The sequence below is a fragment of the Giraffa tippelskirchi genome, chromosome 2 (assembly GCF_054371585.1).
Source record: "Giraffa tippelskirchi isolate mGirTip1 chromosome 2, T2T-mGirTip1v1.2.pri, whole genome shotgun sequence".
Classification (NCBI taxonomy): domain Eukaryota; kingdom Metazoa; phylum Chordata; class Mammalia; order Artiodactyla; family Giraffidae; genus Giraffa; species Giraffa tippelskirchi.
Window position 1 is genome coordinate 9669239 of NC_137276.1, and position 24386 is coordinate 9693624.

Here is a 24386-nt window from a genome sequence, read left to right on the forward strand (position 1 = left end):
ACGATAGGAGGGAAAATCTGAGCCTGGAGTTAACCAGGCCTGACTAGCTCATGCACTTACTAGCAATCCCATCTTATAAACTCTATTTAATCTCTGACTCTTGTTTTCCTCATCTATGAAATGGAACCTCCACCTCGAGGGTGGAGGTGATGTGTGTAAAGAAGCTAGCACAGGGCTTGGGAGAGAACAGAAACCCCTTGTCACCATCTTCATCACCTTCGTGATCATCAGTATCATCTGGAGATTTCCAAGTAAGGAAGCAATGTGGAAAATGTTAGAGCAAATTACGAAAAATTTTATTAGCAGTAATGGGGGAACGGCGAACAGGCAAAGGAAGGAGAAAAACTTCTAATAAGAATAATGACAAACTGTATGAAACCTGTTCAGTTTCCACGCTTTTAAAGCAAAGGTTTCATTGTGTATAATGAGTGTAGAGCAGAGGCTTGTGCGCTTACTAGCTTTTCACTTAAGTATTTCCCTTATTTCATTTCAAATCTTTACCATCAGAGTGAATGTACCAAATAGATAAAACCTGAAGCACAAACATTAGCTTGATTCCAAATAAAAATCATCTCACAACCAAGGATCAACTGCTATGGTTCAAATACAGTTATGGATCAAATAGTTATGAGACATTTTATCATATTTCTTTGCCAATTTTCTCCTGTTTTCTCTATTCCCTCTTTTCTTTGTCTGTCCGTTCCTTCTCTATTAGTCACACATCAGTTTTCTGAAGGGAGGCTCTAATTTAATTTTCTTATTTCTCTCCTACTATCTGCTTCATTTTTAGCTTTCTTTGACTTGTTCTTCTGAGTTTTTCATAGTTTTTCCTATTTGACAGTTTTTTCTTCTCAAATGTCATGTAATTCTGGGCTGGCCATTCATACTTAAAAACATGATACCAAAAAACTCCTTCGAAGTTATCTTGAGTATTATGTAGGGATTCTGACTGGTGGGCATCACTGTACAGCAAGCCCCTCTGGTAGAAATGCCAGCTGTCAGTACCTATGGCTCTCTTCTCTGGGGTGTTCAGATTCTTGCCCCACTTCCACCTGGCTGCCCAATGCTCTGGGCCTGGTCACAGGAAAGAGCTGCATTTGGTGTGCAGACTTTTATTTAATCCTCCCGTTTTCCGTTTCATGCCTCATTCCCCCCCTTCTCTGGGACTACTGTCCCCAGGCTCATAGCCTCACTGATTCTATTTTGGGAGATACTACACATGCCATTCCTTGCTGGGAAGGGGGAAGGGTGGCTGCCTGCCTGAGCCAGCTGGAGGTAGGGACCAGAGGTTGTTTCTACAGAGACATTCAAACAAAGTCCCTGTGCTGGGTCCCTCCTGTCTGATGCTTCCCCAGACTGGATCCAGCACCTAGTCTGTTCAGAGTTGGCATGGGGGCAAGATATGGAAATGGCCAGCTTTTCACAGGCCTCTTCTACTCTGCTAAGTTATTTCCTCCTCCTCCATGCACTTCCCATCTTTATACACTGTGGATTACAGAAATCTGCTAGTTTCAGGGAATATGGTTTGAATTTTTCTTGTTCTCACTGTTTGGGGGTAATTTGAGAGGAAAAAAGGGAGGAATAGTCATTGGAAGGACTGATGCTGAATACTGAAGCTTGAATACTTTGGCCACCCGATGCAAAGAGTTGACTCATTGGAAAGGACCCTGATGCTGGAAAAGATTGAGCGCAGGAGAGGGAGCAGCAGAGAATGAGATGATAGCACCACCAACTCGATGGACATGAATTTGAGCAAACTCTGGGAAATAGTGAAGGACAGGGGAGCCTGGCATGCTACTGTCCATGGCGTAGCAGATAGTTGGACACGACTTAGCAACTGAACAAGAAGAACAAAAACGGAGGAAAGTCTTTATGCGGCCTTTTTTATGAAAGTTGTGGTTCCATTTTAGAAGTCAGTGCCTCTTTCTAAAGGCAAACATTTTATGAATCCTTACTCCCTCTAACAGGGGCTTCCCAGGTGGTACAATGGTAAAGAATCCACCTGCCAATGCAGGAGGCCCAGGAGACGAGATCTCTAGGAAGATCCTCTAGAGAAGGAAATGGCAACCCACTCCAGTATTCTTGCCTGGAAAATCCCATGGACAGATGACTCTGGCCAGCTATAGTCTGTGGGGCTGCAAAGACTTGGACACAACTGAGCAACACTCCCTCTAATAGAAGACTAATAAACTACTGGCAGAGCAATAAATAACATCTTAATCTCTGATTTCAACAAAAATCCCTCATTCTAAACACCCCAATAACTGAATGTCAGATCTTTCCCTGTATACTGCTAGCCCTTCAAACTGTAAGTTTGAGATTTTACATTAACGACCTTCAAGAGTGTGTGCATGATATACTCTAAAATACAAAGTTCTCTGTCACGTGACTTGCCTCCAGGAGCCTTTCATTCAACAAGGTTCTGAGGCATTTTCTGATTTAGCAACCAAAAATTATAAATTTGTAAAAAATACATGACTTTTTATAGTTTCTTAGTGGTGATAAGAGCATTACAGAGGATCTTCATACCATATCCTGCTTGTATCACATTTTCTTACTGGACACATATGACTGCCATCAAATGCTATCCCTACCATACTGCCTACAGAAGAAACCTGCCCTTCCCCAGCAAAAAAAAAACATATTTAACAAATATCTTCTACTTTAACGTAAAATAGTCTCTTTTGAGGTCAGCTGGAAACTCCTACTAATTTTTGTCCCTTTCCTCACTAATGTCCACTGACACGCTGAGAGCATATAGATTCTCGCCGCTTCAACTATACCCACTGTGATAACAGATTCTAACCTTCTCCGTTCTTGATCTTCAGGCTCCGTCCAGTCCCTAATTACTGTCACCAAAGTATTTCCATTCGGATGTTTCTGCACCATTCAAACTCAGTACTAAATATTTCGCCCTATCACATCAGCTCTCCTAGATCCCCCATTTTCTTTCCTTGAAGCAAACCTATCTAACACCTCTGTCTTCTCTTCAGTTCCCACACATCCAGTCACCAAGTCCTTGTGTTTTTCCTTCTAATGTTCTTCATCCCTCCTCTTTCCCCCAATGCCATTATCCTAATTCAGGCTCATGTTAGGAACAGTAGTTTAAAACCCACTTAACTCGTCTCCTTGCATCAAACTCCCCTATCAACACAAAAAAACTTCCTTCACTTTCTATCTGCTCTCTAGATGTTCTCTAATTTCTTACCTCTCCTTTTCCAAAAAACAAGAAGAAAAAAATCACTTGTCAACATATTACACCCTAACTCCTGCCTTTTCACTTTTCAGTCTCTCACCACTCTCTCCAGCGTCATTCAGTGTTCAGACGCCCCCATACACCATGTTCTTCTCCCCTGCACGCCTCTGTCCAGTGGTCCTATCACCTTTTCTCCCCAGTGATAAAGGATGATCACATTAGCCTCATCAAGTGTGGCTCCCTTGACTCCCAAGATCTCCAAAAAAGGATCTGAAGCTCTTCCTCTGTGACTATTAAATAGAGTGCCACCCCTTTATCTATCGCCTGTGATAAATGCAATGATAATTTCCTGGCCCTGAACCTGATTCTGGGCTCCAAAAATCACTGCCGATGGTGAACGCAGCCATGAAATTAAAAGACGCTTACTCCTTGGAAGAAAAGTTATTGACCAACCTAGACAGCATATTAAAAAGCAGAGACATTACTTTCCCGACAAAGGTCTGTCTAGTCAAAGCTCTTGTTTTTTCAGTAGTCATGTATGGATATGAGAGTTGGAATATAAAGAAAGCTGAGCACTGAAGAATTGATGCTTTTGAACTGTGGTGTTGGAGAAGACTCTTGAGAGTCCCTTGGACTGCAAGGAGATCCAACCAGTCCATCCTAAAGGAAGTCAGTCCTGACTATTCACTGGATGGACTGATGCTGAAGCTGAAACTCCAAAACTTTGGCCACCTGATGCGAAGAACTGACTCACTGAAAAGACCCTGATGCTGGGAAAGATTGAAGGTGGGAGAAGAAGGGGACGACAGAGGATGAGAGGGTTGGATGGCATCACTGACTCAATGGACATGAGTTTGAGTAAACTCCGGGAGTTGGTGATGGCCAGGGAAGCCTGGCATGCTGCAGTCCATGGGGTCACGAAGAGTTGAACATGACTGAGTGACTGAACTGAACTGAACTGTACCTGTCTGTGAGATTGCAGCCTGGGAGACTCTTAAGGGCAACAGTTGTTTCTTATTACTTTCATAGCCCCAGTGCCAAGCACAGACCTTCATTCAACATTTACTGAGCACTGAATCAAATGCCCTGAATCAAAGACACTCAGCTACCTTGCTCCCAAGCTGTGACCTTCTCATTTCCCATAAGCTGCAGACTAAATCCTTTCCATGGTTTATGCACCGAACATCAAATAATAATAAAATTAATCACGCTGGATGTGATCACTGTAAATGCCTAGGTAATGATTACACATGGGCAGAGTGGGAGGAGGTTGTGACTGGGATGGGACACAGGAAGAGGTTTCAGGAGTGGGGAAACAGTTTTACTTCTTCACCAGACGGTAGTTTCAAGGCAACCTGCCTTAGGATAATTCATTAACCCGCAGGACTAAGCCGTGTGGCTTTCTGTGGCTGTTTCTCTTGCAATATGATGTAATTATATTAGTCTAACTTAAAATTACTAACGTATAAAATATGGCTACTCACCAAAACAGAACTCAGCCTTTGGCCTTAGTTTAGTTGCATCGCTAACCTAACAAGAGAGAGAAATGAATCACTCACTTCTTCATATGCTATTACAATCAACCTTAAACACTGTGTGAACTTCCACATGTATGATTTCTCAGGACTCACACACATTTAGCACATAGATCTAAAGTTAAACTTTAAGGCAAATGAAAAAGAACTATAAATTAAATTTAGAACATGGGTCCCAAATGTAAAGATGCGCAAAAACAAATGATACTTTGATGCTCTCTTTGAACAAAATTGTTTTTTCTTCAAAGAAAGTATGAACAAACTGAAAATAAACCAGTAAGTTTTATGTCACACATATAAACATTTTTGGTTTCATGTAATTTTCAAAATACCCTCAATGAATACAGAAACCATGAATTCTTCCCAAATTACATATTTCTAAATTAACTGCATGAGGAAACGGTGGTGGGTAAGGGCCAGATTGTATATTTAATAAAGTCCAAAAATCCAGAAGACACTAATCTGCAATGAGGAAGCCAAAATGGCACTGGATCCTCCCTTGTACATTAAAATGCCCTAGGGTAAGGGACCTCCCCCTTTACTACATGCAGCACATGGTTCCACGTGGAAAGTGAACAACTAGCTGCACCTGGCCGCTGCCAGCCCTTTAAATAAAGCAGCTCCCATGGAAGCCCATTCACGGCTGTTTGCCATGCTGCTGCCCAGGGTCAGAACTTAGAACTGTAGCATCTGTTCTGTACCTTCAGAAGGAATTCTAAGTTCAGGTTTCCTGACTGATCCCAACTACAAATTCAGAGCACTGAGTCACAATGAAATTTGTCCCGGGGATAAATTCTGGGGGAAAAGTGCCATGTCTAAAGTAGAGTACAAGTGTACAATGCAAACTTCAGTACGCTGTGGGGCAGAGGTGAAATTTCACTACACAGAGAAGGTTATATTTAAAAAAGGAAGCAATGGAGGAGGGGAAAGCAGCAGCCAGTCAATCTGCCTGTTTTACTGAATTAATATCCTAATCCTTAAAAAGACCTCCCATTTTTTAAAAGACCAGGCAATAAGCAATTGAAAAGATACAGGCACATGGGCAATTTCTACCTCAACTGCCTATTCCAATAAAATAGGCCTTTCCACATCACTTCACTAAGAGTCAAAAATCCCTGTCAGCATGTTTACACTGCAGTATATGTATACTGCAGGCAATCAAGTAAACTGACAAGGGGGTGGGGTGTTGTGAGACATCTCCAGTTTATTCTACAATGGAATCCTACACTTCCTAACAATAGTCTCTACAGAATTTAAGTTGCAAGCTACCCTGAAGTATTACTAAACGTCTTACATTTATAGGAACACTTGAGGTATACTTAAGACAAAATTTGTTTTCTGCAAATTTACATAATAATGATTTTAAAGTAAACCATTTCCCCTTAAATATGTAATTTTTGTTGTCCAAGGACTATTTTATTTTTTGGTCAATGAGAATGAATAGCTCTATTATGATACTGATAACAAAGCTTTTTATTTATCAAAAATATCTTTTTCTTTTAAACAGAGGCATACTTGTAAACTGGCCCTCTGATGAAGACCTTTGCTAATAAATCACAATATATGCATAATAGTATGTATATGCATATTATTTAATCATACTGTGTTGCTACTTTCATATCTCAAGTCATCATCAAGCTTATTACTTTCTGTAAAACAAAACTATTAATAGTTCCTCAGCATCTCTCTATCTCAGTTCCCAAAACACTAATAAAAGATAATAAGAGGGGAAAAACTACCTAATACAAATTAAATTTTTGAAAAGAAAAACAGTATTGCAAAAATTTATGAAAAGTCAACAAACATGAAAAGAAATTAGTAGAGACAAAGTGAAATGAGGGAAAAATCATCTTTCATCATGAAGATAGTTCATATGCTCCTCAAAGACGTAAAGAAACAAAAAGTCAAAGGTAATGAGATTAAAAATTAGTTTAAATAAATACAGATTTAGAAAAATCTTCACCAGATTTCCCAAAGACAGAACCTATTAACAGATCAATCTCCCCTTCTGACATCCACATGCCTAATCATAAAAGTTAATGTTAACTTCCCAATTTGCTACATTCTATAATTTAACTCTGTATTCTTTCTAAATTTGATAAAATTTCCTAATTTTACCAAAGAACTTCCTAAACATAGTAATCAAGTACTGTTTTCAGCGTGATATGAACCACAACATCATCTTAAATGACAAGGAGAGGAGTCGGCTCCTTCTGTTCACACTCTCATTCTAAGGGATCTTCATTCAAGCATGAATGTAAGACAATACGAGAGACTACCTTTGAAATGTAGGTAAGTTTAATGGCGCCAACACGTGATGATCCAGAAGGTAGGTTCTATAAACAAATTATTAATATATAATTAATATTCAACATTACAAATTTATTTCACATAAAATGTCCTATACACACTAAAAAAAAGTTAAGAAATCAGATGTTTAGATGTCACACTTTACAAGTTAACTTTTCAGTTCAAGTATTTACTAGGTTTGAAATCAAGTGGACAACATGGATAACACTGAACTCTTTCTGTTCCACCACAACGCATTATTATAGCTAAAGTCTATTTTGTTATCATTATATATAAACTTTTTTCATGAGCTAAACAAACCATAAACAAGATCAGATTTTGCTTCAGAAAGCAATGGGGAAAAAATATTTAGACATAAAACAAACACAAAGGTAAGAAATTTCAAAAGAGTACATATATTACTTTGTTTTATTAAAATTACTAAATCACATATATCTCTTTAAAAAGACTGGATTTTTATTATTAAATTATTTATTATTTAAATTATGTTAGTATCTATTACACCATTACTAATCTACATTGATATCATTTTTCAAGAAAATTATTAACACTTTTAAAACCATATGCAGGGAATGTATATATTGGCACATTCATAAAAAATGTAATTATTCTTCCCTTCCCAAGTTTGGGATATGGTACGTGTTTTAAAAGAAGGAGAATCATTTCTGGCTGAGGCTATCAGAAAAGACTCAATGGAAGAATAAAAAGCATTGAAGCTGTACTTTATAAAGAAAAAGTTCAAAACACAAAGAGCAGGAGAGAGAATATTCCAGGCAGAGAAACAGATAAGCTTCACCAAGCAGATGACGATGTTCTGTAATGAAACGGGAAAGAGATTGTGCTGGGCTGTAAAATGGGGTCATACAGGGTTGAAGTAGGAAACAGTGGTTTAGGAACTTAAACTAACAACCTAATTATAGAGGACCTAAATAAGAAACAAAGTAGCAAGGAATTTATACTGCTGAGACTTGGAGGGAATTCCCTAGCCATGCAGTGTTTAGGTCTCAGTCCTTTCAGTGTTGTAGCAGGGGATCAATCCCTGGTCAGGGAACTAGGATCCTACAAGCAGCCAAAAAAAAAAAAATATATATATATATATATATATAATTGAAACCATTAAAGAGGGCTTGTAAGCAGTTCTGTAACCAAACTGTGCTTTAATTAACATGTCTTGGGACTATAATAAACAGGGAAGATGGAGATGGGAAAACCAGATAGAAGAATCTGGAAAAAAGTAATAAACATAAACGTAAAGACTGATAGATAATTTCAAAAGTAAAAATAAAACAATCCTGATTTTGAAAGTTTCCTCCACTGTAGATTAAGGATCAATTTTTAACTTCCTTCATAATAATGTACATTAAAGAAAAAAATCTATGGGCTTATTCTCATGAACGACTAGGAGGTATCTGTCTCAAACCTCTGTAAGCTTAGTAGAAACAGTTAATGATATGGAAGCCTAGACATTTAAAAGACAAGATTGTCAAACACAAACTGATTATTGTTTACAGGGATGAGTCTTTTCAAACCTGTCAATTCTATGCAGAGTAAAACTGTGTTATGTTTTGCTTTAAACTCCAGACTATATATTGATACAAGCTTCTAAATTTATATCATAAATAAATATGTACATAAAATAAAATTGTAACTTTTAATGTGTACCTTTAAATGGTTGCCCTTATATAAAATGTTTTATGTTTAAAGGGTTTTTTCTTTTCAATTTGGATAAGGAAATGAAATGTTAAAATGTCTTCAATCTCTTCTAATCACTATCAACGAGTTTTTTTTTTTTTCAAACACTGCTACTCCACAATTAAAAATCATTATTTTTCTTTTAAGTCCTCCATAATTCTATCATTTGAACTAGCTGAATACAGCTCTAATCCCATGGGTGAGAAAAAGAAATGAGCAACTAGGTCCTGACTGCATGACATAAAGGGTCATAGATTAGGGACACAGTACAATGAAATATAAGTACCTGGAAGATAAAGGAAATTCAAAATACCTAGTTTCTACAAAGCGGTATGATTGTTGCCAATTTCAATCAGAAAAGAAGTGGGTTTCAAATCTGTTACTTGACAATGAACAAGAAGTAATAAACTAGTATGACATTTAAGATAAAAAGGGAAACAAACCATTTGCTCTTATGAGTTCCTCTACTCCTTTTGTGAAAATCCTCTTTCAGGTTTTTTCAAATTCACTTTCTAATAAAGCTACTTAATTAATTCTCCACCATTTCTCACACCATCAACAAAGCACAGAAAGCCCCAAATTGATTCCCTAGTAATACTCTAGAATGGATTTTTAAACCAATGGTTAATGTGAAGAAAGCAGTGATCAGAGGAAGAATGGCTCCCTAAGGACAGGGTATTAAAATCAGTAAAACAGTGTTACAGCATGCAACATACGCAACCAGGCTGAATCATATGAAATGGCCATTTTTTTTTTTCAGTAGATCAAAATGGTAGTAAAATGGCAATTTCATGCGGTTCAACCACAATAATCTTAGCAAGACATTTTACTCAAGTTTTCATGAAGAAATATGTGTTAATAAATTTTAAAGAGACACAAAGCTGGTATTGAAGGCTAATACACTGGATAATAGAATGCAGATTGTAAAAGATTCTTATTAGTGGAATGAAGAGATAAAATTAAGAACAAACTGAATAAAAAGACAGATTTAAAATCCTGCACTCCATTCAAAAAAACTAATGGGGTAATTAATTACACCACAGAAATCTGGCTTTAAGAGTTCATGTGAAAAAGATCTAGCTAAGTACACACTTTAACATATACCCTCCTTGCTACAGTCAAAGCCACCTGTTTTCCAGGTACACCACAAGGTTCCTTACTTTGATTTCTTGCCCCATGCTATTGGGTGAGCGCCAAATACCCATTTCTCCACTTCTTGGTCAAAATCATACTCTTTCTTCCAGGTCAATTTCAAATGTTTCTACCACTTCTGGGAACACTTTCACTCCTTCTGCTAGCTACAATCACAACTTTCCTCTGAAATCCAAGTTTATGGTTCCTGCGGTGTAATACACATATTCTATTTTGTTCTTTTCCTTTAGTTCTGTTTAAGTGGGAAGTACTGACAAAAGGAGAAATTCTAAGGAGAAGAACCTATTATATGAAGACAGAGAAACAATCAAGCAGTTGTAAATAACATTCAGGAGAAACTGTACAAGAGTCAACCAGATCTTACGAAAGAGACAAATCAAGGGAAGCTCATGGTAGAACCTGAGAACAGCTCGTGTGGGGAGGAAAATTGGAAACTGGAATCTAGTGAACTGTAATAAGAGGGGGTCACGAGGGGCTAAGTCACTCCTCATCTTGGAAACGTGGAGGGGGACTGTGATACAGATAGAGAGATGGACAGTAAAAAGGAGGAACTGGATTCATGTTTTTAAAAAAAGGAAAAAAGAAGATAAACATGAACTTTTGATTTCTGCCGACTTGCTCCTTCTCCCAATGACTCTGGTCAAGTAAATAAAGGTATTAATCACGTACCTGCATAGACAGGTTACTATCACCCAAGAAAGTTGGTCACACTTAGAGATAAGGGAGTAAAACAAGGTATCGATAAGTTCAATAACGACAAGGACAGACAAGACACAGTTCCCAGCAAAAAAAAGCCTCATACAAGGCCAGCAATCAAACAGTGTAAACTGAATTATAATACAAATAATCCTCCAAAACTTGAAAGGCTGCATGTGGATACAGGACTAAATGTATAGAGAATCAGAGGGTAAAAGTGGATCCATAAATAGAAGACACAAAGAACTAGATTTTGGCATGCAAAACAATAATTAAAGCTGTCTCAAATATAATAAATACTTTTCAGTAATGTGTAGTTCAAACAACATAGTGAACATCAGGGATAAGTGGGTCTCTTGCATTAAGGAGGAGATTGAATTAATACTAAGGATTAAGATCCCTTACAACTAAAAATGAAGTTTATAATTTCTTTTAATTATCAGTAGAAGTTGTCAGTAATATCTGATATAGTAAATGATAAATGTATAAACTTCAAACCCAAGATATACGACATTATATTTTCTAAGATAATGGCTGATGATCAACTTCCAGTTACATTGTGTGAGCTTGTGCACATTATAAACCCCTAGAGGCCTTGATTATCACCTTATTACCTTTCATATAAGAGAATTTTTTTAAAAAACCTACCACTATCAAGCTCCAATTCACCATCTCTCCTTGGTCTGTCCTCATTAGAAGAGAGGATGAAGGGATGTTTGCTTCCTGACTGAATTTGCTTTTCACAAAGTCCTGCTGGGAATACTCAGAACCCTGTGGCCTTCAAAGGTACTATCAACTGACTATTTTTTCAATTGTCACGTATTTATCCTATTCTCTTTTTTCTTTGATTTTTTTTTTTTTTACTGAAGTATAGTTGATCTACAATGCTGTGTTAATTTCTGCTGCATACATATATATGTGTGCAGAAAATGAACATATTTTCTGCATGAATGAAGAAAATGAAAGAAAATGAATTCATTTTTATATTCTTTTCCATTATGGTTTATCTCAAAGTATTAAATATAGTTCCCCACAACTCAAATTCTATATGAATAAATATTAATGTATTAGCAATATGCATTCTGCCTAATCTAAAATCAATACTAAAGAGAAAAGAATACCAGACTAGTTGTTAGGGGCTCTGGTTCCTTCTCTGTGAAGCAGAACAGAACCTCCTACCAGTCCCTGCTCTCCTTAACTTTTCATTCCTCACCTGTACAGGTCACTCCCTAGACCAGATCAGCTTAGAAGTTTGCTAGGGACTCATCTCTTGCTTTGCACATACTTCCTTGCAATATACATCTCAATTTGAATTAAGAGTTTCATGGGTAAAGAAAATTTAAAACTATTCAACAGATGATCTCCAGGCCAAGGCCTCTCACAGATCTTAAAAATGGGATTCTAATTTTTAATATATGACATCTGCCCCCAATAATTTGCAAGGTAACAAAAAAAATCAAATTCACAAATGGCTGTCACTCAAGTCTGACACTAAAAGATGAAAGGACCACACAAGTGCCAGAGTGTCAACTTGGTTACGCAGTTTATTTACCAGAAGATAGTAGTATTTATCTTAGAGACAGTATCTTTTTTTTTTTTTTAATAAATTTATTTATTTTAGTTGGGGGCTAATTACTTTACAATATTGTAATAGTTTTTGCCATACATTGACATGAATCAGCCATGGGTCTACATGTGTTCCCCTTCCTGGACCCCCCACCCACCTCCCTCCCCATCCCATCCCTCTGGGCCATCCCATTGCCCCGGCCCTGAGCCCTTGTCTCATGCATCGAACATGGAATGGTGTTCTGTTTCACATATGATAATATACATGTTTCAATGCTATTCTCCCAGAACGTCCCACCCTCACCTTCTCCCTCAGAGTCCATAAAATTGTTCTATGCATCTGTGTCTCTTATTCTGTCTCGCATATAGGGTTATCGTTACCATTTTCAAATTCCATATATATGCATTAGTATACTGTATTGGTGTTTTTCTTTCTGGCTTACTTCACTCTGTATAATGACAGTATCTTAAATCTAAATAATCCAAAAACTTTCTACCAGAGTTAAGAGTTGTTTCTCCCAAGGAAGGAAAAACATAAACACATGCATAAATTTTTATCAAACAAACTGAGCTTCATCTTCTGAACTTTAACTCAGTAGGAGCTGGGGGTACAGGGCAAGGAGAATAGTAGAAATAAGTAGTCAATAGTAATAAATTTAAACATATGTTGTTTAGGAAGACAAATCCTAACACCTGCATAGTATATCAAATACTTTAATAATTAATAATTAAAATTCATATGCTTTTGAAGAGGGAACCTTCTGGATTTTACAAACCTGTGGATTATCCATGTACCATACAAAACTATCCTCTCTGGTATCCAGTATGAAGTACCTCCGAAGAAATTTCCCACTGTTTTCATTTTCTTCAATGTCTAGAAAACCACAAATGCGATTCTGACGATCCACATAAGGCATTTCTGAGCTTGAACATTACACTGTAAAAAAAAAAAAAAAAATTAGCAGTAAGTACTTCTCAGTGGACTTCAAGCATAAAACATGCTATGGTACAGTTCATTAAACAAAGAGTCTACTTTCCAACATTAGTTGGGAGCTGATTAATGTGAATACATAAAAGCAAGGGCAAAAATCACTCGCAATTACGCTTATTGTGAGTGGTTACTATATGCAACTGTACACTGATGGGGACAAAGGAGAGGTATTCATCTCAGTTGAATAATTTACTTCCTTTTTTCCCCATGAGTAGGCACCATCATCCTCTCTTCATGTTAATAGATAAGAAACTTAACAGTGAGTAGGGGAAGTGACTTTCCAAAATTAGTGAACTAGTAGGTAATGAAACAAAACATGAACCAAGATTCTTGGACTCTAGAGCTTGTATCCTAACCTTTCCATCTAAAACCCTTAGAGTTATTAAAACCAAAATGAATCAAAATAAAGTAAGCTAACATGATAAAAACAGAGATAAGCAGGTATTCTATGCTTAGTCACTCAGTCGTGTCTGACTTTTTGCAACACCATGGACTGCAGCCCACCAGGCTCCTCTGTCCATGGGGATTCTCCAGGCAAGAATACTGGAGTGGGTTGCTACGCCCTCTTCCAGGAGTTCTTCCCAACCCAGGGATCGAACCCGGGTCTGCCGCATTGCAGGTGGATTCTTTACTGTCTGAGTCACCAGAGAAGCAGGTACTATGTGCCTCCTAACAGAAGACACAAACGTCAGCAATGAAGTGCATATAACCAAAAACATGTTTTATCTCAATCTGATCAAGTCTCTAGATTTCCCTAAGGCCAACTTGTAACTCACAGGAAATAAAGAACACAGAGGAACGTATCAAACTGCACCACAGTTATTCAATCAGCGAAAGTGGGGAACATTAGGACCAAAAGTCCACTTTCTTCAGCAAATAAATTATTACAGGAAAGAGAGAGAGAGTAGAGAGAAGTTACAGATGAAAAGAAACTTCAGAGGCATATTGTATTCTGATTCTGAAGGACTGAAATTTTTGTTGTGTTGATTAAAGTTAAAAACCATGACTTGGGTAAAAAGCAGTGTTTCCATCCATTTTTCTCTAAGAAACTATAGATATATGATTCCCACCCTATGTGATGCAAATCTCTAGATTGTTCTTACTCTGGGCCTTCCAGAGCCAGTGTCAACAACTTATGACAGATTGAATTATTTATGTAACTAGTTCTTCATTAAACTCATGGTGAAAATTCAGTTAGAATATGCCCTGATACACTGCCTATCTAAATCACTCATCTGTACCCAGCTAGAGAAATGGTGAAACACACCAAAATGTTTTAAACAAAACTATCCATTAAGTTTGTATACATGTGTTATCATAAATCTGACACTTGGAGATAATTTTTTAATGAACTTACCCAAAGTCTTAGAAACTTCTAAAATGTAACCAAAACTTGCAAAATCAATACACTATACTAAAACATATTAACAAGTAAAAACGAGCAACTTGTGTGGTATACTGCCATGAAGAAAGATGTAGGCCAAAGGAATAGAATTAAGAGTCCAGAGACAAACCAATACATTTGTGGCTGATTTTCAACAAGGGTGCCAATATCACCCAATGGGAAAGAACAGCCTTTTTAACAAACAGTGCTGGGACAACTGGCTATTCACATGAAACTTACATTTTTTTACTCTCTCAGTCTTGTCCAACTCTTTGTAACTCCTCTTCTGTCTCCAGACAAGAATACTGGAGTGCAGTGCCATGCCCTCCTCCAGGGGTTCTTCCCAACCCAAGGATTGAAGCCAGGTCTCCTGCATTGCAGGCAGAGTCTTTACCGCCTGAGCTACCAGGGAAGCCCTATACACATGCTTTAGAATTAAACTGGACCTCTATCTTAAAGGGCTTCCCTGAGAGCGCAGTTGGTAAAGAATCTGCCTGGAGATGGGAGATACATGTCCACCCATGGCTGATTCATGTCAATGTATGGCAAAAACCACCACAATATTGTAAAGTAATTAGCGTCCAATTAAATTAATTTTAAAAAAAAAAGAAAAAAAGAATCTGCCTGCAATGCAGGAGACCCCAGTTTGATTCCTGGGTTGGGAAGATCCACTGGAGAAGGGATAGGCTACCCACTCCAGTATTCTTGGGCTTCTCTTGTGGCTCAGCTGGTAAAGAATCTATCTGCCTGCAATGAGGGAGACCTGGGTTTGATCCCTGGGTTGGGAAGATCCTCTGGAGAAGGGAAAGGCTACCCACTCCAGTATTCTTGGGCTTCTCTTGTGGCTCAGCTGGTAAAGAATCTATCTGCCTGCAATGAGGGAGACCTGGGTTTGATCCCTGGGTTGGGAAGATCCTCTGGAGAAGGGAAAGGCTACCCACTCCAGTATTCTGACCTGGAGAATTCCATGAACTGTATAGCCCATGGAGTCACAAAGAGCTGGACACGACTGAGAGACTTTCACTTTCTTGTCTTACACCATATACAAAAAATAACTCAAAATGAATTAATCAAAATATAACAGCTAAAACTATAAAACTTTAGGAAAACAGAAGAAAATCTTCATGACCTTGGATTTGACAATGAATTCTTATAGGACACTGAAAGCACAAACAACAAAAGAAAAAATAAGACAAACTGGACTTCATAAAAATTAAAAATTTTTTTGCATCAAAGGACATCAGGAAAATGAAACAAAAACCTGTAGAATGGGAGGAAATATTTGAAGTCACAGTCTAATATCCAGAATATACAAAAAAAACCTCTTAAACTCAACAACAAAAATACAAATCCAGTTTAAAAATGGACAAAGGACTTAAAACAACATTTCTCTCAAGAAGAGAAGCAAATAGTCAGCCAGCACACAAAAAGATGCTTGATATTATTTGTCACTAGGGAAATGTAAATCAAAAACACAATGAGCTACCACTTCACACCCACTAGGATGGATATAATTAAGAGAGGAAAATCATAAGTATCGGCAAGGAAGTAGAGAAATTGGAACCCTCCTACATTGCTGGTGGGAATGTAAATGGCACAACAGCTGCATAAAACAGTTTGGTGGTTCTTCAAAAGTTAAACACAGAATTACCACGTGACTCAGCATCTCCACTCCCAGGTATATATCCAAAAGAATTAAAACACTTATACATGAACTTATGCTTATACTTATACTCAAAAACTTATATATGAACGTTCACAGCAATACTAACCACAAGAGCCAAAAAGTGTAAACAACCCATGTCCATCAACATGTATAATACATACAATGGAATATTATCTAGACACAGAAAGGAGTGAGCTATCAATACAATACTTTAAATCAAATTCCAAGATATTTTATAAAAACTGATGAGGTGATTCTATTCTACTAGTTGAAATGCAAAGAGCTAGAAAGGCTAAATCTATTTTCCAAAGAACAGACTTACACTACTTGATTTCAAGACTAACCAGAGAGCTACAGCAATAAAGATAGTGTAGGACTGGTGAAAAGATAAATACAGGGAACAGAATAGCATCCAGAAACAAACTCATATATATATACTGTCAACAGATTTTCAACAGATGTCAATGCAATTCCAAACATCTTCAACAATGACGTTGGAACAGTTAGTGAGCCACGCGGAAAAAAATTAACTTGAAATGGATCGGAAACCTAATATACAATTAAAATTCTAATACATATATATATATACACACATATATAAAATATATACTGATATATATTTTATGAATATATGGGATTCCCAGGTGGCTCAGTGGTAAAGAATCCACCTGTCAATGCAGGAGATTCAGGAGATGCGGGTTGGATCCCTGAGTTGGGCAGATCCCCTGGAGGAGGAAATGGCAACCCACTCCAGTATTCTTGCTGGGAGAATCCCGTGGACAGAGACGGCTACAGTCTGTGGGGTAGCAGAGACTTGGACACGACTGAGCGCACACACACATATATCAATATATACATACATGAATGAAAGTCTTCATGACCTTAGTGTTAGACAAAGATTTCTTAGGTAAGACATGAAGAGCCTAAACCATAGAAATGGTTAATATAATGGACTTCATCAAAATTAAAAACTGCTCTTTGAAAGACACCAGTAAGAAGTCAAATGATCAGCTGCAGAACATGAGAAAATATTCAGTACACATGTATCTATCACATAACACATATCCAAAAATAGGGAAGGAACTATTACAATAAGACAAAAAAAATTGGAAAATAGGCAAAAAAATTCTGAACAGACAAGTCAACAAAGAAGATATACATAGTTTTTAAAAAATAATAAAAAGAAAAAAGACATACAAATAATAAATAAGCATATAAAGATGCTCATCATCATTAGTCAAGATGTTACAAATAAAACCTGCAAGATACCACTGCACACCTACTAAAATGGCTAAAACAAAAACAAAGAAAACCCTGGCAATACCCAACGTTGGCAAGGATGTGAAGCAAATGAACACTCTCATATTGCTGATGGGAATGCAAAATGGCAAAGCAACTTGGGAAGACACTTTGGCAGTTTCTTAGAAAGTTATACCTACCCTTAACAATATGACCCAGCAATCACACTCCTAGGCATTTATCCAAGTGAACTGCAATCTTACGTTTACACAAAGTGAAGTGAAAGCGAAAGTAGCTCAGTCGTGTCCGACTCTTTGAGACCCCATGGACTATGCAGTCCATGGGATTCTCCAGGCCAGAATACTGGAGTGAGTAGCCTTTTCCTTCTCCAGGGGATCTTCCCGACCCAGGGATGGAACCCAGGTCTCCTGCATTGCAGGCGGATTCTTTACCAGCTGAGCCACAAGGGAAGCCCATCTACAGGCAAATGTTTAAAACATTATTCATAATTGGCAAAAAAACAGAATCAAACCAAATGTTCTTTAACTGGTAAATGAAGAAACTGTGTCACATCCAATACAATGGAATACTCCTCAGCAAGATAAAGGAACAAACAAAGGAGAGATGCATACAGTGTGTGTAAATGCCAGATGCATTTTGCTAAATGAGAGAAGTCAGACCAAAAGGCTGCAGGGACAAAGAACAGATCAGTGAGAGTGGCTGACTTCAAAGGGTAATTTATGGAGTGAGGAAACTGTTCTGATCATGATTGTGATAGGATACACAACTATGTCTTTATCAAAAATAGGCTCACGTATCACACAGAGTGAGCTGTACTGCATACAAATGAAAGGAGAAAAAAAAACCTACAGTGATATAAAGCAGACAAGAGTTGCTAGGGCTTGTGATAGGCCTGACTACAAAAGAACACTCGAGAAAAAATTTTCTGGCAACATAGCTGTTGCATATCTAGACTGTGGTAGAGCTTAAACAATTACATGCATCCATCAAAACTTATAGAACTGCACACTAAAAGGGGTAAAATTCACTGTATGTAAAATTGGGGTAAAATTCACTGTATGTTAAATTATACCTCAATAATGGTGATATATTTTTAAAACATACACACTCACCCAGAATGGCTAAAATTAAAACAGACTGACACCACCAAATATTGTCAAAGGTGTGGTGCATCCAGAATTTATGCATTGCTGATGGGAATGTAAAATGGTACAATCACTGTGGGAAAAGTTCTGGCAATAAAACCAAACGTACACCTAACCTATGACCCAGACACTCTATTCCTAAGTATTTACTCAAGACAAATGAAAATATATTCATGCAAAGACTAATTCATAAATATTCATAGCCGCTTTATTCATAATAGCTCCAAACCAGAAACACAAATGTCCATCAAAAGGTGAATAGATTTTAAAAATGTAGTATATTTATAGTATGGAATAGCACTCTACAATATAAAGGAACTCGTAATGCATGCAACAGTATGGTCAAAACTCATCAATTGTTAACTTTAAAAGTTTAGTCTATATAGTTTAACTCCAAAAATTTTTTAAAATCTAGGACAAAAAATTCATTGATAAATGTGACTACAAATAATTTTTTAAAAAATATTTTGTGTGGCAAATCCTGACAGTAAGTCAAAACCAATAGAAAATACTTCCACCTTACATGACAAAAGGCTAACCTCCCTAAAATTTAGCTTGCAAGAAATGTCAAGGAAAACATACCAAAACTTCAACAGAAAAATCAATTAAGACATGAACAGATATTCTACAAGGAAAAACATAAAAATGACCCTTAAACATATGAAGAGATGCTCAGCTTCACTCTTAATAACAAAATCCCAAAATAATACACAGATATAGCAGACATTGCTACTGACATCACAAAAAATGGCAACAGACTTCATGTGCCTCCTTGTGGCATTTATACCATCTATCATTTCCGGGGGAAAAAAGTGTAAAAATACTCGAAAAAGATCTAACTACCAGTTTATAGGAAATAGAGAAGACAGAGAAAAGAAAATGTTCAACTATATCAGAAATTCAAATAGAAAAAATTCAAATTCTTGAAGTTTCTCAGGACAAACAACATGGTTTCTTCAGAAATGAATTCCAAGGGAGTAGAGGGAAAGAAACTGGAGGAAGAACCTATAAATTAAAAGCCCTGAAGAGACATAATCACAACATGTGGACCTTGTTTAAATCTTGTTAGTAACAACAACACTGACTTATCTAAGGAAACTGGGTATTTGAATACTGCCTCTAGATATTAAGGAAATAGCTAATTTTTTTTCCAGTGCAATGACATTGTGGTTATATTATTAAGAAAATGGATCCTTATCATCTAGAGATATTTATTCACACAAAGCATTATCTGAATAATCTGGAAGGAGGGATGGGTGAAGGAGGGATGGCCCAGGTTGGCATCTGTTGGGGCTAAATGCTGGGTACTGCAGCTACACCATTCTGTCTACTTTTGTGGATATTCACAGCTCTTCATTACAAAAAGAAAAGCTACCCCCAAAATCTATACTGCACAGAGATACCATTTCTCATCTATGAGACTAGCAAAAATTCCAAAGTTTGACAATATGCTATACTAGTAAGGCTGTGAGAAAATAGAATCTCTTAAATTGCTAGTGGGAATGCAGAATGGTACAGCCCTACTGAGGTGAATTAGGCATCACTTAACAAAATCAAATGTGCATTTCCCCTATGGCTGACAATCCTACTTGCTGTTGTAATTCTGAAACTCTTTTATGTAAATGATAGTACTGGATGTACTTCAATGAAAGGGCAATGAAAACATATTGATGCTATGATTATATTTAAAATAAAACAAAACAATTTTTATTTGTTATTAGGAATCTGGATTTTCACAGTAAGAGAAAAAAATATACAAATGCAACACAAAAGGAAAAATTCTACACAGTGCATCTGAATTAGTATGATGGAAAGCTATGACAAACCTCAGTTCAGTTCAGTCCCTCAGTCGTGTCTGACTCTTTGTGACCCCATGGACGGCAGCACACTAGGCCCCCCGTCCATCATCAACTACCAGAATTCACTCACGTTCATGACCATTGAGTCGGTGATGACATCCAGCCATCTCATCCTCTGTCATCCCCTTCTCCTGCCTTCAGTCTTTCCCAGCATCAGGGTCTTTTCAAATGAGTCAGTTCTTCACATCAAGTGGCCAAAGTATTGGAGTTTCAGCTTCAACATCAGTCCTTCCAGTGAATATTCAGGACTGATTTCCTTTAGGATGGACTGGTAGGATCTCCTTGCAGTCCAAGGGATTCTCAAGTCTTCTCCAACACCACAGTTCAAAAGCATCAATTCTTCAGTGCTCAGCTTTCTTTAGAGTCCAACTCTCACATTCATACATGACTACTGGAAAAACCATAGCCTTGACTAGACGGACCTTTGTTGGCAAAGTAATATCTCTGCTTTTTAATATGCTGTCTAGGTTGGTCATAACTTTTCTTCCAAGGAGTAAGTGTCTTTTAATTTCATGGCTGCAGTCACCATCTGCAGTGATTTTGAAGTCCAAAAAAATACAGCCTGTCACAGTTTGCACTCTTTTCACATCTATTTGCTGTGAAGTAATGGGACTAGATGCCATGATCTTAGTTTTCTGAATGCCGAGTTTTAAGCCAACTTTTTCACTCTTTTCACTTTAAGAGGCTCTTTAGTTCTTCTTCACTTTCTGCCGTAAGGGTTGTATCATCTGCATATCTGAGGTTTTTGCTATTTCTCCTGGCAATCTTGATTCCAACTTGTGCTTCATCCAGCCCAGCGTTTCTCATGATGTACTCTGCATATAAGTTAAATAAGCAGGGTGACAATATACAGCCTTGACGTACTCCTTTCCCTATTTGGAACCAGTCTGTTGTTCCATGTCCAGTTCTAACTGTTGCTTCATGACCTGCATACAGATTTCTCAAGAGGCAGGTCAGGTGGTCTGGTATTCCCATCTCTTTAAGAATTTTCCAGTTTGTTGTGATCCACACAGTCAGAGGCTTTGGCATAGTCAATAAAGAAGAAATAGATGCTTTTCTAGAAATCTCTTGCTTTCTTGATGATCCAACGGATGTTGGCAATTTGACCTCTGGTTCCTCTGCCATTTCTAAAAGCAGCTTGAACATCTGGAAGTTCATGGTTCACGTACTATTGAAGTCTAGCTTGGAGAATTTTGAGCCTTACTTTACTAGCGTGTGAGATGAGTGCAACTGTGCAGTAGTTTGAACATTCTTTGGCATTGTCTTTCTTTGGGATTGGAATGGAAATTGACCTTTTCCAGTCCTGTGGCCATTGCAGAATTTTCCAAATTTGCTGGCATATTGAGTGCAACACTTTCACAGCATATTTTAGGATTTGAAATAGCTCAACTAGATTTCCATCGCCTCCACTAGCTTTGCTCGTAGAGATGCTTCCTAGGGTCTACTTGACTTTGCATTCCAGGATGTGTGGCTCTAGGTGAGTGATCACACCATCGTGATTACCTGGGTCATGAAGATCTTTTTTGTACAGCTCTTCTGTGTAGTCCTGCCACCTCTTCTTAATATCTTCTGTTTCTGTTAGGTCCATATCATTTCTGTCCTTTACTGTGCCCATCTTTCCATGAAATGTTCTCTTGGTATCTCTTAATTTTCTTGAAGAGATCTCTAGTCTTTCCCATTCTACTGTTTTCCTCCATTTCTTTGCACTACTGAGGAAGGCTTTCTTATCTCTCCTTGCTAGTCTTTGGAACTCTGCATTCAAACGGGTATATCTTTCCTTTTCTCCTTTGCTTTTCACTTCTCTTCTATTCACAGCTATTTGTAAGCCCTCCTCAGACAGCCATTTTGCTTTTTTGCATTTCTTTTTCTTGGGGATGGTCTTGATCCCTGCCTCCTCTACAATGTCACAAACCTCCATTCATAGTTCTTCAGGCACTCTGTCTATCAGATCTAACGCCCTGAATCTATTTGTCACTTCCACTGTATAATCATAAGGGATTTGATTTAGGTCATACCTGAATGGTCTAGTGGTTTCCCCTACTTTCTTCAATTTAAGTCTGAATTTGGCAATAAGGAGTTCATGATCAGAGCCACAGTCAGCTCTCAGTCTTGTTTTTGCTGACTGTATAGAGCTTCTCCATCTTTGGCTGCAAAGAATATATATAATCAATCTGATTTCGGTGTTGACCATCTGGTGATGTCCATGTGTAGTCTTCTCTTGTGTTGTTGGAAGAGGGTGTTTGCTATGACCAGTGTGTTCTCTTGGCAAAACTCTATTAGCCTTTGCCCTGCTTCATTCTGTACTCCCAGGCCAAATTTGCCTGTTACTCCAGGTATTTCTTGACTTCCTACTTTTGTATTCCAGTTCCCTATAATGAAAAGGACACCTTTTTTTGGGTGTTAGTTCTAGAAGGTCTTATAGGTCTTCACAGAACCGTTCAATTTCAGCTTCTTCAGCATTACTGCTCAGGGCACAGACTTGGATTACTGTGATACTGAATGGTTTGCCTTGGAAACGAACAGAGATCATTCTGTCGCTTTTGAGACTGCACCCAAGTACTGCATTTCGGACTCTCTTGTTGACTATGATGGCTATTCCATTTCTTCTAAGGGATTCTTGCCCACAGTAGTAGATATAATGGTCATCTGAGTTAAATTCACCCATTCTAGTCCATTTTAGTTTGCTGATTCCTAAAGTGATTCCCATCCATCAGAACAAGATCCAGCTTCCCCCTCAGTCAATCTCTCCCATCAGGAACCTTCCATAAGCCTCCTATCCTTCTCCATCAGAGGGCAGACAGACTGAAAACCACAATCACAGAAAACTAACCAATCTGATCATATGGACCACAGCCTTGTCTAACTTAATGATTAACTATGAGCCATGCCATGTGTAGAGTTCCAACAAAACGTGGTCCATTGGAGGAGGGAATGGCAAACCACTTCAGTATTCTTGCCTTGAGAACCCCACGAACAGTATGAAAAGGCAAAAAGACAGGACACTGAAAGATGAACTCCTCAGGTTGGTAGGTGCCTAATATGCTACTAGAGAAATAACTCAGTGCAGAAATAACTCCAGAAGGCATGAAGAGACAGAGCCAAAGCAAAAACGAAGATCCAATTATGGATGTGGCTGGTGATAGAAGCCAAGTCCAATGCTATAAAGAGCAATACTGCATAGGAACCTGGAATGTTATGTCCATGAATCAAGGCAAATTGGAAGTGGTCAAACAGGAGATGACAAGAGTGAACATCAACATTTCAGGAATCAGCGAACTAAAATGGACTAGAATAACAAACCTAAACAGCCTATTAAAATGCAGAGACATCACTTTGCTGACAAAAGTCCGTATAGTCAAAGCTATGGTTTTTCCAGTAGTCGTGTATGGATGTGAGAGTTGGTCCATAAAAAAGGCTGAGCGCCCAAGAATCGATGCTTTCAAACTGCTGTGCTAGAGGAGACTCTTGAGGGTCTCTTGGACTGCAAGGAGATCCTGCCAGTCCATCCTAAAGGAAATCAGTCCTGAATATTCACCAGAAGGACTAATGCTGAATCTGAAGCTCCAATACTTTGGCTACCTGATGCAAAGAGCTGACTCAGTGTAAAAGACTTCGATGCTGGGAAAGATCAAAGACAAAAGAAGAAGGGGGCAGCAGAGGATGAGATGGTTGGATAGTATTACTGACTCCATGGACATGAATTTGAGCAAACTCGGGAGATAGTGGAGGCATCTCACACTTAACAAACTGGGCACAGATATACTGCTTGGCAATCTGTTCCCCTCTGTCCTTCCCATCTCAGTAAATAGTCACTCACTTCTAGCTGTTCAGGCAAAATTTGGAGTCACACTGGATCAAGACTTCTCTCGTTCCATGTCCAATCCATAAGCAAATCCTATTTGCTCCATCTTCTAAATACATCCAGGAACCCACC

General features: G+C 37.9%; 1 protein-coding gene across 8 annotated transcripts in view; it reads right to left on the bottom strand.

The window, feature by feature from the left end:
- PLEKHA1 (pleckstrin homology domain containing A1) overlaps positions 1–24386 on the bottom strand; it is a 52633-nt gene that overhangs the window by 21775 nt on the left and 6472 nt on the right. For 7 of the 8 annotated variants that reach the window (XM_081534540.1, XM_081534565.1, XM_081534587.1 and 4 more), the window contains exons 2-4: positions 12924–13084; positions 7011–7067; positions 4681–4726 (exon numbers count right to left, since the gene is read on the bottom strand). In XM_081534540.1, coding sequence (XP_081390666.1) covers positions 4681–4726; positions 7011–7067; positions 12924–13064 — 244 coding nt within the window. In that variant the 5' untranslated portion in view covers positions 13065–13084. The remainder of the gene's footprint in view (positions 1–4680; positions 4727–7010; positions 7068–12923; positions 13085–24386) is intronic. The other variant, XM_081534596.1, reaches the window with a different exon arrangement.